This window comes from Hippopotamus amphibius, chromosome 10 (assembly GCF_030028045.1).
Source record: "Hippopotamus amphibius kiboko isolate mHipAmp2 chromosome 10, mHipAmp2.hap2, whole genome shotgun sequence".
NCBI classification, from domain to species: domain Eukaryota; kingdom Metazoa; phylum Chordata; class Mammalia; order Artiodactyla; family Hippopotamidae; genus Hippopotamus; species Hippopotamus amphibius.
This window is the reverse complement of record NC_080195.1, coordinates 12645028-12657096: the sequence shown is the minus strand read 5'-3', so window position 1 is coordinate 12657096 and position 12069 is coordinate 12645028. Positions and strand designations below refer to the sequence as shown.

The following is a 12069-nucleotide window of genomic DNA, read 5'->3' as shown; positions in this document are numbered from 1 at the left end:
AGCTGCAGAAGAGATGGCACTGAGCACAGCTGTGACTGGCGTCTGTGACACAGCCTCAAAGTTAAGCCCTGTGCTTATTAGCGCCCATCCTCTTGCTTTCCCCCTTGCCTGGTTGTGACCTCTCCTGTGACGCTGTACCTGGGAACTGATGCACTGTGGGGCTTCCGGGAGAAATTCTCTACATCTTCCTCTGAGTGAAGATGCTTGTATTTCCTCTTCATTCCAGAAGGGAATTTTCACTGTATATAACATTTTAAAATAGGAGTTCTTTTCTTTGGGTGCTTTAAAGGCATCTTTCCATTGTCTGTTTTCCATTGTTTCTGTTGAGTAGTCACTGCAGGGCATCTGGGTTTTGTGTCCTTTGGTTTTTGAAGGTCATGAGCCTATTATTCCTCTGGATGTTTTTAAGCTCTTTCTCCATATTTTTGGTTTTCATCAAATGTACTACAGTATGCCTAGGTGTGGTTTTATTTATAGTTATTTTGGGGTCTGTAATGAGTATTAAATCTGTGGTTAAATGGTCATTGATCCCTGTCTCTGTAAAGATGGCTTCTGCCTCATGCTTTCTCTTTGTGGAACTTCCAACTACCCATGTTTAGACCTTTTTAGGTCTAAAATACAGTCTATGGATTATATGGACTTTAGGTCTGTTATTACATGTTCCACTCTTTTGTCCCAGTTCTCTGAAAAAATTTTCCATCTTATCTTTTATTTTGAATGTATTAGGCATAGGGGTGTGTGTGTGTGTGTGTTTAAAGAACTTTATTATTTTTTTTGGCTGTGTTGGGTCTTCATTGCAGCACGTGGGCTTTCTCTAGTTGTGGCGAGTAAGGGCTAGTCTTCATTGTGGTGCGCAGGCTTCTCATTGTGGTGGCTTCTGTTGTTGCAAAGCATAGGCTCTAGGCGTGTGGGCTTCAATAGTTATGTCTTGTGGGCTCAGTAGTTGTGGCTCATGGGCTTAGTTGCTCCATGGCATGTAGGATCTTCCCGGACCAGGGCTCGAACCCGTGTCCCCTGCATTGGCTGGCGGATTCTTAACCACTGCACCACCAGGGAAGTCCCTAGGCATAGTTGTTTTAAAGACTTATGTCTGGAAACATTTGGTATCTGTATATTCATTATATTTGTAGAAAATCTGTGTATGTATCCCTGTTGGTCCGTTTCTGTTGTTCATTACTTCCCTTGGTTTTCTACTTTATTGTCTTTTATCCGCATATTCCTAGCTGTACTTATTGAATGCTGGCCATTGTCTCTGAAAAACAGCAGAGGGAATATGAATCTTAGGATAATGTTATCTTTCCTCAAGATACGATTTAAATTAACTTCTGGTAGTTCCAGATCACTTTAGTTTGGTCAAGGATTGAGATTAATCAAAGCTGGGCCTTAGTCTTTGAGATTAGTCTATTTCCATTCAGTTTTATGCCTTACAAAGCTTGCGTGTTTGGAAGGGGGGACGTTTCCAGGACTCCCTTTTCCTAGCTGGGTCCTTATCTTCAGTGCTTATCCCCTTAGTCACTGCATGTGTCAGCGGCTCAGCTTCAGTGCCCTGCAGCCTCCTCTTCTGGATTCAGCAGATGCCCCTAGGCTAGGGGAAGAGTTGCCCCTAACATCAAGGAAACTTGCTGGGTTTCCTTCTTCTCCCAGATCTTGCCCTTCTAATTCTTTACTACCTTTTCGTGCTCTGATGTTTCTAAACATATTTTTTAAAAACACAGTTTGTTCAGGTTTCTTAGTTATTCACCAGGGGAATTAGGTCTGAATTACTAACTGTGCCATTACTGGAAGCGCCACCCTCTCAGGCAAGGATTTTATTCTCTAAAACCCAGCAGGGATGTTTAGAAGTCTGTAGTACAGAACACTAACATGATTTAAATGGTATGATTAATATGTCAGTGGTATGCAAAACAGAGAGAGGTTGGGAAAATCTCCATTAAGCACAACAGTTAAAGGACCATCGTAACTGAATGCTTTCTGAAGTGAGAGGAAGACAGACGTTCTGGTTTCTGAGCCTGGGCATTGCAGACAGACCTGAAAGAGAGTCTGGGCTCCCCTACTGACCAGCAGGTTGCCTTTGGGCAGTTCCCCAACCTGTCCCCTCATCTGAAGTATGGGGTAATTAAGTCCCTACCTCCTAGGGTGGAAAGAGAACTGAGAAACTCACAGAAAACTGTGGTTTTCATGCCTGGCATATAGTAAGTGCTCAGTAAGTAGTAGCCATTGCTGTCACTATTCCAAGATCCAAACCTCAGTTACTTAGGTTAGAATTCAAGATCACTGTCAATGGCACTAATCAGGACCATAGTCAGCATTATCAGCTTCACGGGGAATGTGGTTTATGTCCCGTGAATCACAGTGAACAGCTTCTGTGCCTTCATGCAGCAGCCCCGGTGCCAGTAATTTTCTAAATACTTGCCACGTACTGAATTGCGTTGTAGCCGATGCCGCGGTGTTGAGATGATCCCAACCCTAAATCTCAAAGAGGGAAGGATAACTGATTTTCGAAAGTCAGGCTTGAGGGTGGATGCTTCACATTTTAGGTTTATGGAACCTTAAAATTTAAGCATTTCAGTTTTAAAGACAGCATAGTGTACAAGAAATGAAGCTTACGAAAAACATACATCAGATTATGAGTCTTCATGTTTATGGATTCCTAGAATCATAGATCACCTCAGAAATTATCTTTGTGAAGCCTAGCCTTTTTCTAGATGATCCGAGTACCCACCAGAGAGATTGAATGACTGGCCCAGGGGCACACAGTGGTAACAACACAGCCAAGACTGGAACACAGGCGTCCCAACTTCTGGTGTTTGTCTTCTGTTTGTCTTTACTGAGTTCCATGCTTTCTTCAACCCTGTTCAAGTTTCATGTGGCCTGTGTGTTGCTGCCCTTGGGAAACTTGCATTGAAGAAGGAAGACCAATCTATCATCTTGAATTTCACTGATAGAAGCTAGAAAACACATGTCATGTAGGCATGCGTTTCTGGTGCTAGGCTCCACGTAGAATTCCACTTTTCCTTTCTTTCACAGAAGGACACATACACAATCTCTGATAGTCGTGAGACATCTATGTCAAATGGCAGCCTTTTTATTCTGGGTCGTGTGGCAAGACCACTGGTAATTCATTACCTGTTCAGTGTGTGTGTGTGTGGGGGGGGGGGGGTTATAAAATCAAGTAAGAAAGAGGAAGTATCTCCATGGAAAAGGGTTAGCTTTCATTGTGTGTCATTGGGGATATCCTAGCTATTGAAAAAACACCACAGAACCTGAAATAAGTGAAGCCCTTGATCATACAGTTTTCCCTACTCTGATCAGATACTTGCTATACTTGCTTTTCCTAAAAATCTGCTTGTAATTAATGACAGTCCTGATTAAAGATTTAGAACAGTTTTTACACGTGTGATTTCTGTAGTGTTTGGCTAGGTGAGCGATAAACGTTGAGGTTTGGCTGAGCTGCATCCTTGTGAGAAAGATACAGGATGTAAATAGGGGCTGGACCGACAGGTAGATGATGCAGCAGAACCTGACACGCTGAGACTAGTGGAGGAGGCCTGTCTGCCAGGGTGACCAGACTTTGTAGCGAGTCACAGAAGAGCCAGGTGAGTCTAGAGCCTTGCTCCTCAGAGTACGGTCCAAGGATCTAGGAGCTGGTTAGAAAACGAGAATCCCAGGGCTAACCTAGACATGCTGATTTGGGATTTGTATGTGCGTTAATGCTGGTGAAGTGCTGGTCTGGGTTTTGCAGTTAGCTCCTATCTTTACTGTTAACACCACCAATCATATCGTTCATTGGTATAAATCTCCAGTTTTCTCTTCAGTCTTGGGATGACCAGAACCCTCAGCGTGGTTTCCCAGGCCTGCAGGGTCAGCCTGTCTCTGGCATCATCCCTGTTGCTGGTTGCCTTCTGCAGCTGGTCCTCCTTCCCCAGGACCTTTGCACTGTCTACCCTCCTCACCTTCTTTTCCTGTAGACGGAGTAGGGGCCCTGTCTCCTGATTCAGAGTATCTTACCTTCTGTATTGGTTTCCTAGGGTGGTCATAGCAGAGTACTGAAAACTGTGTGACTCCAAACAACAGAAACGTATTTTCTCACAGTTCTGGAAGCTGGAAGCACCAAACTGAAGTGTTTGTAGGGCTGTTCTCACTCTCAAGCCTCTAGGGGAGGATCGTTCCTTGCCTCTCCCAGCTTCTGGTGGCTCCAGGCAGTCCTTGGCTTGTGGCTGCATCACTCTGGTCTCTGCCTCTGTCTCCACCTGGCCGTCGGCCTCCGTGTCTGTGTCTGCGCATGACATTCTGTCTGTGTGTGTCTGTGTCCACATTTCCCTCTTCTTCTAAAGACATCAGGTTCCTGTGAGCCTTTGGTCACCACATTTTCATCAACCCATTGATACATAATCTTGTTCTATGTGTTTCTGTTTGAAGACTCCATATTTAATACGTATTGTAGATTCAGTAATGAACTCAAAGCCAACAAACTAACTCATGCCTGAAGGAAGTTTATCTCACACACGTATTTTCTCCATAAGGCACATCACAGCTTGGAATGCTAGACAGTGCTTCAGACAGACCACTCCTGGGGCCATTTTAAACGGCAAAATCACCAACAAACAGCAGGAAAATGTGAAAAATGTTGCACTAGATAGACTGTGAAAAGGATGTGTCTTTAAAGTGTGAGAACTGAAATAAGAAGGCAGAAGTTACCTGTTTGACCTTAGTTGGGAACGTGTGCATCGGATGACTCAAGTTTTTCACCTCCCTGTGCATGTCGGTGAAGGGCCAGGAAAATACCCTGAGGATTGATTTGGGCGTTATAAATCTATATATAGTGAGTAGGTACATTTGCAAATATGGAATCCTTGGATAATGAAGATTGACTGTATGTCCCTACATAGGCTTTAGTTTTAAAGACAGGAAGCTTTTTGAACTATTTCAGGTGACCACTGTTTCCAAGTGGGTTGTTTGTGAAAAAAAAAATAGGGGAAGAAATAAGTGATTGTAATGATGGGTTGGAAGCAGGGCCACTGACACACCCCTCTTGCGTTTCCGCGTTGCTGAGCTTAGGCGGGGCTGCGGGGTCCTGAGCCACAGCAGCTCTGCTTGTCATCTTGTCCCCTCAGAAGAGCTTGTCACTATGTATCTACTCCTCCTTCTGCTCCTCCTTTACACTCTTTACTGCCCAGGACTTAGCTGCCCCCTCTCTGTGTCTTGAGATCTTCTTGAGAAGGAGGGCCCGACCTGGTTGGCTGGGTAGAGCCCTCGTGGCACTCAGTCACCCAGCGGATCTAACGTGGTCAGATTTTCCTGATGCTCCCAGAACTCTCCTAACTCCTTATCATCCTGGACCCAGGACACTCCAAGGGCTGTGGGAATTGCTTCTCCCCTGTCTCCCGATAGACGGGAAGTCCCTAGATGGCAGGGGCCGCCGTCTCTCTTTCTGTTCCTGGAACATCACTCTCGATATATGATCTTGGAGTGGGTGCGTGAAGGAGTGAGTGAGGGGAACAACTTGAGACCCACTCAGAGCAGCTGTGGGGGGGGCTCCCTGTGGCCGTCTCGTGTCCTTTTGGATTGTCTCTGAGGTTCCCATCACTCCCGAAGCCACCAGATGAGTGGATGGGGCCAGGCTGCAGTGGTGATCCCACCACCTTGAGTGATCTCCAGAACTGGCCTGGTCCTTGCATTGCACGTCCCCGGGTGGGGACAGCCACAATCAGGCTTTGTAGAATTATCCAAAGACCTAGAAGAGGGGGAGTTCCTACTCCCAGTGAATTTACACTTTGGTTAGGAAGACAGGGTGGGCACAGCTGAAAAGTTTACATTTAAGATAAGAGTTAGATGAGAATAAAGACAACATTGGAATAGCTGCCCTAAAGCAGTGTTTGATTTTCAAACGAGCAGTACAAGATCCATGGGTATTGTGGGGCGTGGAGGAGGCGGGATTCCTTCCGGTGGAGTGTGTGGGGAGGCCTTGTGGAGGAGGAGGGCAGAGGCTGGGTCTTGGAGGAGGGCTAGGGGTTGGGGCAGCCGGGAAAGAGGAGCAGAGAGCCAGGAGCAGGCGGTGAGTGGGTCAGAGGTCGGGGAGAGGTCCAAGGGGGAAAGGCAGGGGCTAGAATTTAGATCTAGAATTGAATTAGGCCCTACAGGCAGAGGGTGGGGCCCCAGGTGTCTCACTAGTGATGCTTGTGCTCTGGTGCAAGCTGCGGGCAGGGCGTAGAGGAGATAGGAAGGCCTTTGCGAGCTGGAAGAGTGGGTTACTGAGACTTTGATCATCTCAGCCCGAAGTCATCTGAACAGAATATTCAGAGCTTGTTTTTGGAGGAGAAAATTATTAAAGGAAAAACGAGGCAGCCAAGGGGTGAAAAGAGGATCACGTCCCACTGTCCATGAAGTCATGTGGAATGGAGGCTTGGTCCCCATTGTCCCTGCTTTGGAATCCTGCATCGAATTTAAACTTCCATGTAAACAGGCTGAAGATGAGTGATAGGCAGCACTGTGTTCGTGACTCTGCTGTGGGTGTATTTAGGTGGACAAGGGAAAGACTGTCTAGAAATGTATCTGGAAGGAGGGGAGAGAGGCGTTATGTGGGCTGCTAGAGGAAAGGTGACCCCAGGTCAGAGGGGGCGGGCGGCAGTGAGGAAAGATCCTTGAGGGAACACTCCGAGTAAGAGATGCTTTCACATGAAAGCGGTGCTGAATCCGGAGCAAGAGGCCGGTGTGCTCTGCAGGGAGACAGACCACATCGGGAGGGGCTGGCTAGTTGGTGAAAGACCCAGGAGCCAGGTGAATTGATTCCTTAAGAGCTTGAAAGTGCCCATGTTGGGGCTTCGAAGCATGTCTATACACCCAGGTACCCCAAAGGAATGAGTTGGTTACTCTGTCTACCCTTGGCTCTTGGGAGAATAATACCCAAAGGTATTTGCCAGACGCTGGTCCTCTGAGTGCCGGATGCACTGAAGGTATCTGCTGTAAACACAGCCGGGTGGGGAGGGGGGAAGACCTAGCCTTCGTTGTCCGGGCCCCCTGCCTGGCTGAGTTTCTGTGCCATGGGACCCTCTCCGCCGAGAGCAGGGGTGGCCCGCGCCACCGCCCCACCGAGCCGGCCGCTGGCGAGTGAGCTCTAGGGCAGAGACCCCCCAGCCCCCGCGGACACATGAGCTGTGCGGTTTTGAGGAAGAGGAGACTAGAAGAGGGTCAGGCAGGGGTATCAGACGTCACGGTGCAGACACGACCGTGAGTAGCAGAAATGCCTGACGCTGTGTTTCTCTTCTGCAGGAGCGCACCATGCCGGTGGAGAGGATGCGCATGCGCCCGTGGCTGGAGGAACAGATCAACTCCAACACGATACCGGGGCTAAAGTGGCTTAACAAGGTAAGCGTGCATGCGTATGCGCACGCGAGATCCCGGATAAAAGCAGGTGCACGTGGCTCGCCGCAAGTAAGGTCGTTCTTTGTGTTCAAAATATTAGGCTTATTATTTACAAAAAACAACCCAGCAAAAATGATCCAGAATATATCAGATTATCATATAAAGAAGACTTAGGATCACCTCAGACTGTAGCCTCGACCCCGAGTTAAGGCTCTGGTCTCGTAAATGATGGTTGATGGGAAGCTTCTTGCTGTATTTCTGTTCAGTGATTCTTACCCTTTTCCTTCGCTAAATGCTTTTCTTGCTTCTCCTGGTTTTCTAGGATTAGAGGACGTGGAAGCTCTAGGGCTTTCTGTTGGGAATGGGCCATATTGATTTTCTTTTCGGTATTCTCTCTGCAAAGAAAACTTCTGTTTTTGTCTTAAAAAATGATTTTACTTTTATCATGAAATCCTGTTCGTGTGCCTACCTGTCCTCAAAAAGCAGTGTTCTATCATTTACAATCCCCCTCCCATATATATATACATAAGTACTTCCTTTTATCAGCCTGAAAACTCAGTTTAGTTGATCCTGCCGCTTAGGGAGTGAATCAGGAAGACATTGGATGTAAAAATAAAGAACACCTGAAAACATTTAGTTATCATCTAGAAAGGCAACGAGTACATCATGCTTTCTTTAAGATGGCCCAAGAGAGAGCTTGCTCTCCCACTACCAGGAATATTGCACTTCTTCTGAGAAAAATCTCTTTCTCCTCTTCTACCTGCCCCAGTGTTTTTAATCTTAAGGACACGATGAATAATTTAGCAGATCAGCCTTTACCTTGCATCACGTGCTGGAGAGCTTAGAGCCAGATTGTGGCTGCTCCTAACAAGTGTACAAAGTATTGCAGCATAATTTTTTATTAATATCACTCCTTGCTTCATTTTATCTCTTCAGATATCTCAGTGCTTATTTTTTGTTGTTCTTTCCCCCTCATTTACCTATTTTTTTCACTTATTTTAAATGTAATGGTGTATTGTATTTGAGTGTATTTGAGCCCCTTCTGAAGCAAGATGGGGTAGAAGTAAACAGAAATACTTTAAGTAAAGCATATGCTCACTTTATGGGACCTGTCATGTATTTTAAGGTCTAATGGCAAACTGTATTTTTCTAGGCTTGCGATGTCTGTAGTGTTTTAGGTTTGTATCCTGGAGGGGCTTTGTAATTCGCCTCTTCCAAAGAAACAAACAAGAAATCAGGTTGCCCCTTGTCCTGCTGGGTTAGCAGGGGCACACGTGGAGGTGTAAGGAAAGGGGGAATGATAGTCAAGGGGAGTTGAAGCAACATAGGGTCCCCAAGAACAAGGATAAGGGCAGTCATAGTGATTGTAATGAAACTAACATTTAGGGGCCTTCCCTGGTGGTGCAGTGGTTAAGAATCCACCTGCCAATGCAGGGGATGTGGGTTCGATCCCTGGGCCAGGAAGATCCCACATGCCTTGGAGCAGGTAAGCCTGTGTGCCACAACTACTGTGCCCACGTGCCGCAACTACTGAAGCCCGCATGCCTAGATAGAGCCCGTGCTCTGCAACAAGAGAAGCCACCACAGTGAGAAGCCCACACACTGAAACAAAGAGTAGCCCCTACTCGACAGAACTAGAAAAAGCCCGTGCGCAGCAAAAAAGACCCAATGCAGTCAAAAAAAAAAATAATAATAATAAAATAGACCTTTAAAAAAACAACAGCCAATATTTATGAAGTGTCAGGCACGGCAGGTGGGTAGATGCTGTTATTTTTTCCATTTTGCAGACAAGGAAACCAAGGCTTGTAGGTTTAGTATGATTACATTTCAAAGAACAAGTTTGCCTGTATTGATTTAGGGTGTCAAATTAAAGCAGATGTTGCGATCTCCAAAGAGAAGTAAGTTTGTTTTTGCTTCTTGTTTTTTAAAACCCTCCCACCCATTTTGGCTGGTTTGACGCAGTGGTACTCTTACAGTGTCACGGTGTCTCCTGCGCCAGGTGGGTACTTGATGTGCTGCAGTTCATTGTTCTCTGTAGTAGGTTCAACAGTGGCCCCCCTCAAAAACTACGTCCACACCCTGACCCCCAGGAATTGTGGATGTGAACTTATTTGGAAAAAAGAGTCTTGGCAGGTGTAATTAACTGAAGGATCTCCAGATGAGATCATCCGGGATTATCCCGCTGGGCCAATCCAATGACAAGGGTCCTCACAAGATACAGAAGAGGAGACACACCCACAGAGGAGGAGGCTGCATGGAGAGGGAGGCAGAGACTGGAGTGATGCAGCCACAAGCCAAGAACACCGGGAACCAGAAGCCAGAAGAGGCAAGGGAGGGTGCTCCTTGGAGCCTCTGAAGGGAACGCAGCCCTGCTGACCTCCTGATTTCGGATCGCTGGCCTCCAGAGCTGTGATAGAGCCGTTTCTGTGGTGGTAAGCTGCCCAGTGGGTGGCAGTGTGTTACGAAGGCCCTAGGAAGCTTACACACCCTCTCAGGGTTCTTTCCTCACCAGGACTCTCCACTGTGACACCTTTTCCCTCCAGCTGCTGTGTCTGTACTTTTCGGATAGAAGACCGGAAAGTGAACAGATTCCTCTTGGTACCACGGAACACGTGGCCCGTCTCAGGCGGCGCATCCTGCTGGACCTCACTCACCTGGCTCTCGGCTCATGAGTTTCCTGCACTGGTACAGAGGGACAGGAGACCCCCACCACCTTGTCCTCTGCGGGCCTGGGCACGGGCCCGGGCCCGGCTGGAGGAAGGAGAGTGTGCGGTGGCTGCAGCCTGTAGGGCCTTCCTGGGCGGCGCTGTCACAGGAGCTCGTGGGCTGCTTGAGGGCCCAAGGCAGACAGAGCCGTCCCTGTCACTGTAGACCTCGGGTGGCCTTGGGGCATTTCCTCTTCACACCCACACCTCCCCAGGGCATCTATTTATAGGCTTCTGCTAACTTAGGCTTGTTGGCATTCCTCCGTCCGCATAAATATTTCACTCAGACCCTGCTGTTATTTCCTGCCCATTCATAAGCCTGAGAAGCCCTGCTTGTGTTTTGAGTGGTTTGAGGCCGTCCCGCATTCTCTTCTCCCACTGAAGCCTGTTGTGACTCCTGGAAACCCTGCTGTCTGCAGGGCGTTGTCCTTGACTTGTGCCTTAGCTGTGTTCTGAGTGTGGGTCCTCATGGTGAGGCGCTCCAGGCTGGCCGTCCCCCAGGGCGGGCGTAGGGCCGCCTAGATTGCTGCCGCTGCGAGCTTGGTGCCAGCCTCGTGCCCGGCACTCAGGAGGTAACATCGTGCTGAGAACGAATGGATGAATGATGGGCACTTGGAGGGGAGAAACGTAGGTGACTCTGTGTTTGCTCAGTTAAGACTTAACAACACTGGGTTGGCAGCTGTCATGTCTCCCTCAGGTGGGGACTCTGTCAACCCCAGTGCCTTCTCATAAGAGACAAATGGGTGGTGAAATAGTGCCTTAAATTTGTTTCCATCTTCTATTTTCAGTACATGAGGGGGTGGGGGTGATGGAGCAGGTCCTCTGGGTTCCTCTGGAGGAGCAGCGAGGAAGTTTGGCAAAGCAGCATTATAACTAGCTCCTGACTGGGGTCATGGGTTGGGCCAATTGCTTTTTATTATGAGTATTTGCAAATATACATAGAAAGAATAGTACAGCAAATTCCCATCTGGATTGAAAACTCATATCTAGTTTGAATAATTATTAACATTTAAAAAAAGTCTGTAGTGTGAGTCATAAAGCAGCTCCTTGACACTGTACATCTATAAGATGACCTTATTTGCAAAGCAGAAATAGAGACACAGACATAGAGATCAAACATATGGACACCAAGGGGGAAGAGGAGAAGTGCGATGAATTGGGAGATTGGGATTGACATATATACATTATTGATACCATGTATAAAATAGATAACTAATGAGAACCTACTGTATAGCACAGGGAACTCTACTCCATGCTCTGTGGTGACCTAAATGGGAAGGAAATCCAAAAAAAGGAGGGATGTATATATACGTATAACTGATTCACTTTGCTGTACAGTAGAAACTAACACAACATTGTAGAGCAACTATACTCCAATAAAGTTTTTTTAAAAAGACCCAAGAACATTCTCTTATAGACTCACAATACCACTACCAATTAGATAATCATAAGTTAATCGTAAATTAATCATTTAAAATGTCATTACCTCTGTGTTCATATTCAGAATGCCTTGAGTATTCCCCAGATATCTTTTTTTTTAAGAACTTTTATTGTGATACAGTTAACATACATTAAACTGCATATATTTAGAGTGTACAATTTGGTATTTTTTTTCTTATTAGTGATGTATATGTGGCAATCCCAGTCTCCCAGTTCATTCCCCCCCAATAGTTCCCACTTGCCCCACTTGGTGTCCATAGGTTTGTTCCCTACATCTGTGTCTCGATTTCTGCCTTGCCCAGATATCTTTTTACGATTGATTTGTTCAATCAGAATCCAAAGAACGCCCACAGGTTGTGTTTGGCTCCTTACTGTGAGCAGTACCCTCTCCCGTTTTTCTGTCTCTCCACTGGCTTGTTGAAGAGACCAGGTCAGATCTGGATGTGTCCTCATGCTTGCTTGTGGTTTCCCTGGGCCGTTTCTTGAGGAAGGAAGGAGGCGGCCACATCCAGGTTCACCATCTTCTTGTCACTCCGACTGACCCCCACCCTGGTTATTGACA

General features: G+C 46.8%; 1 protein-coding gene across 6 annotated transcripts in view; it reads left to right on the top strand.

Moving 5' to 3' along the window:
- IRF2 (interferon regulatory factor 2) overlaps positions 1–12069 on the top strand; it is a 149514-nt gene that overhangs the window by 34809 nt on the left and 102636 nt on the right. For all 6 annotated transcript variants that reach the window (XM_057697009.1, XM_057697010.1, XM_057697011.1 and 3 more), the window contains one exon: positions 7270–7365. In XM_057697009.1, coding sequence (XP_057552992.1) covers positions 7270–7365 — 96 coding nt within the window. The remainder of the gene's footprint in view (positions 1–7269; positions 7366–12069) is intronic.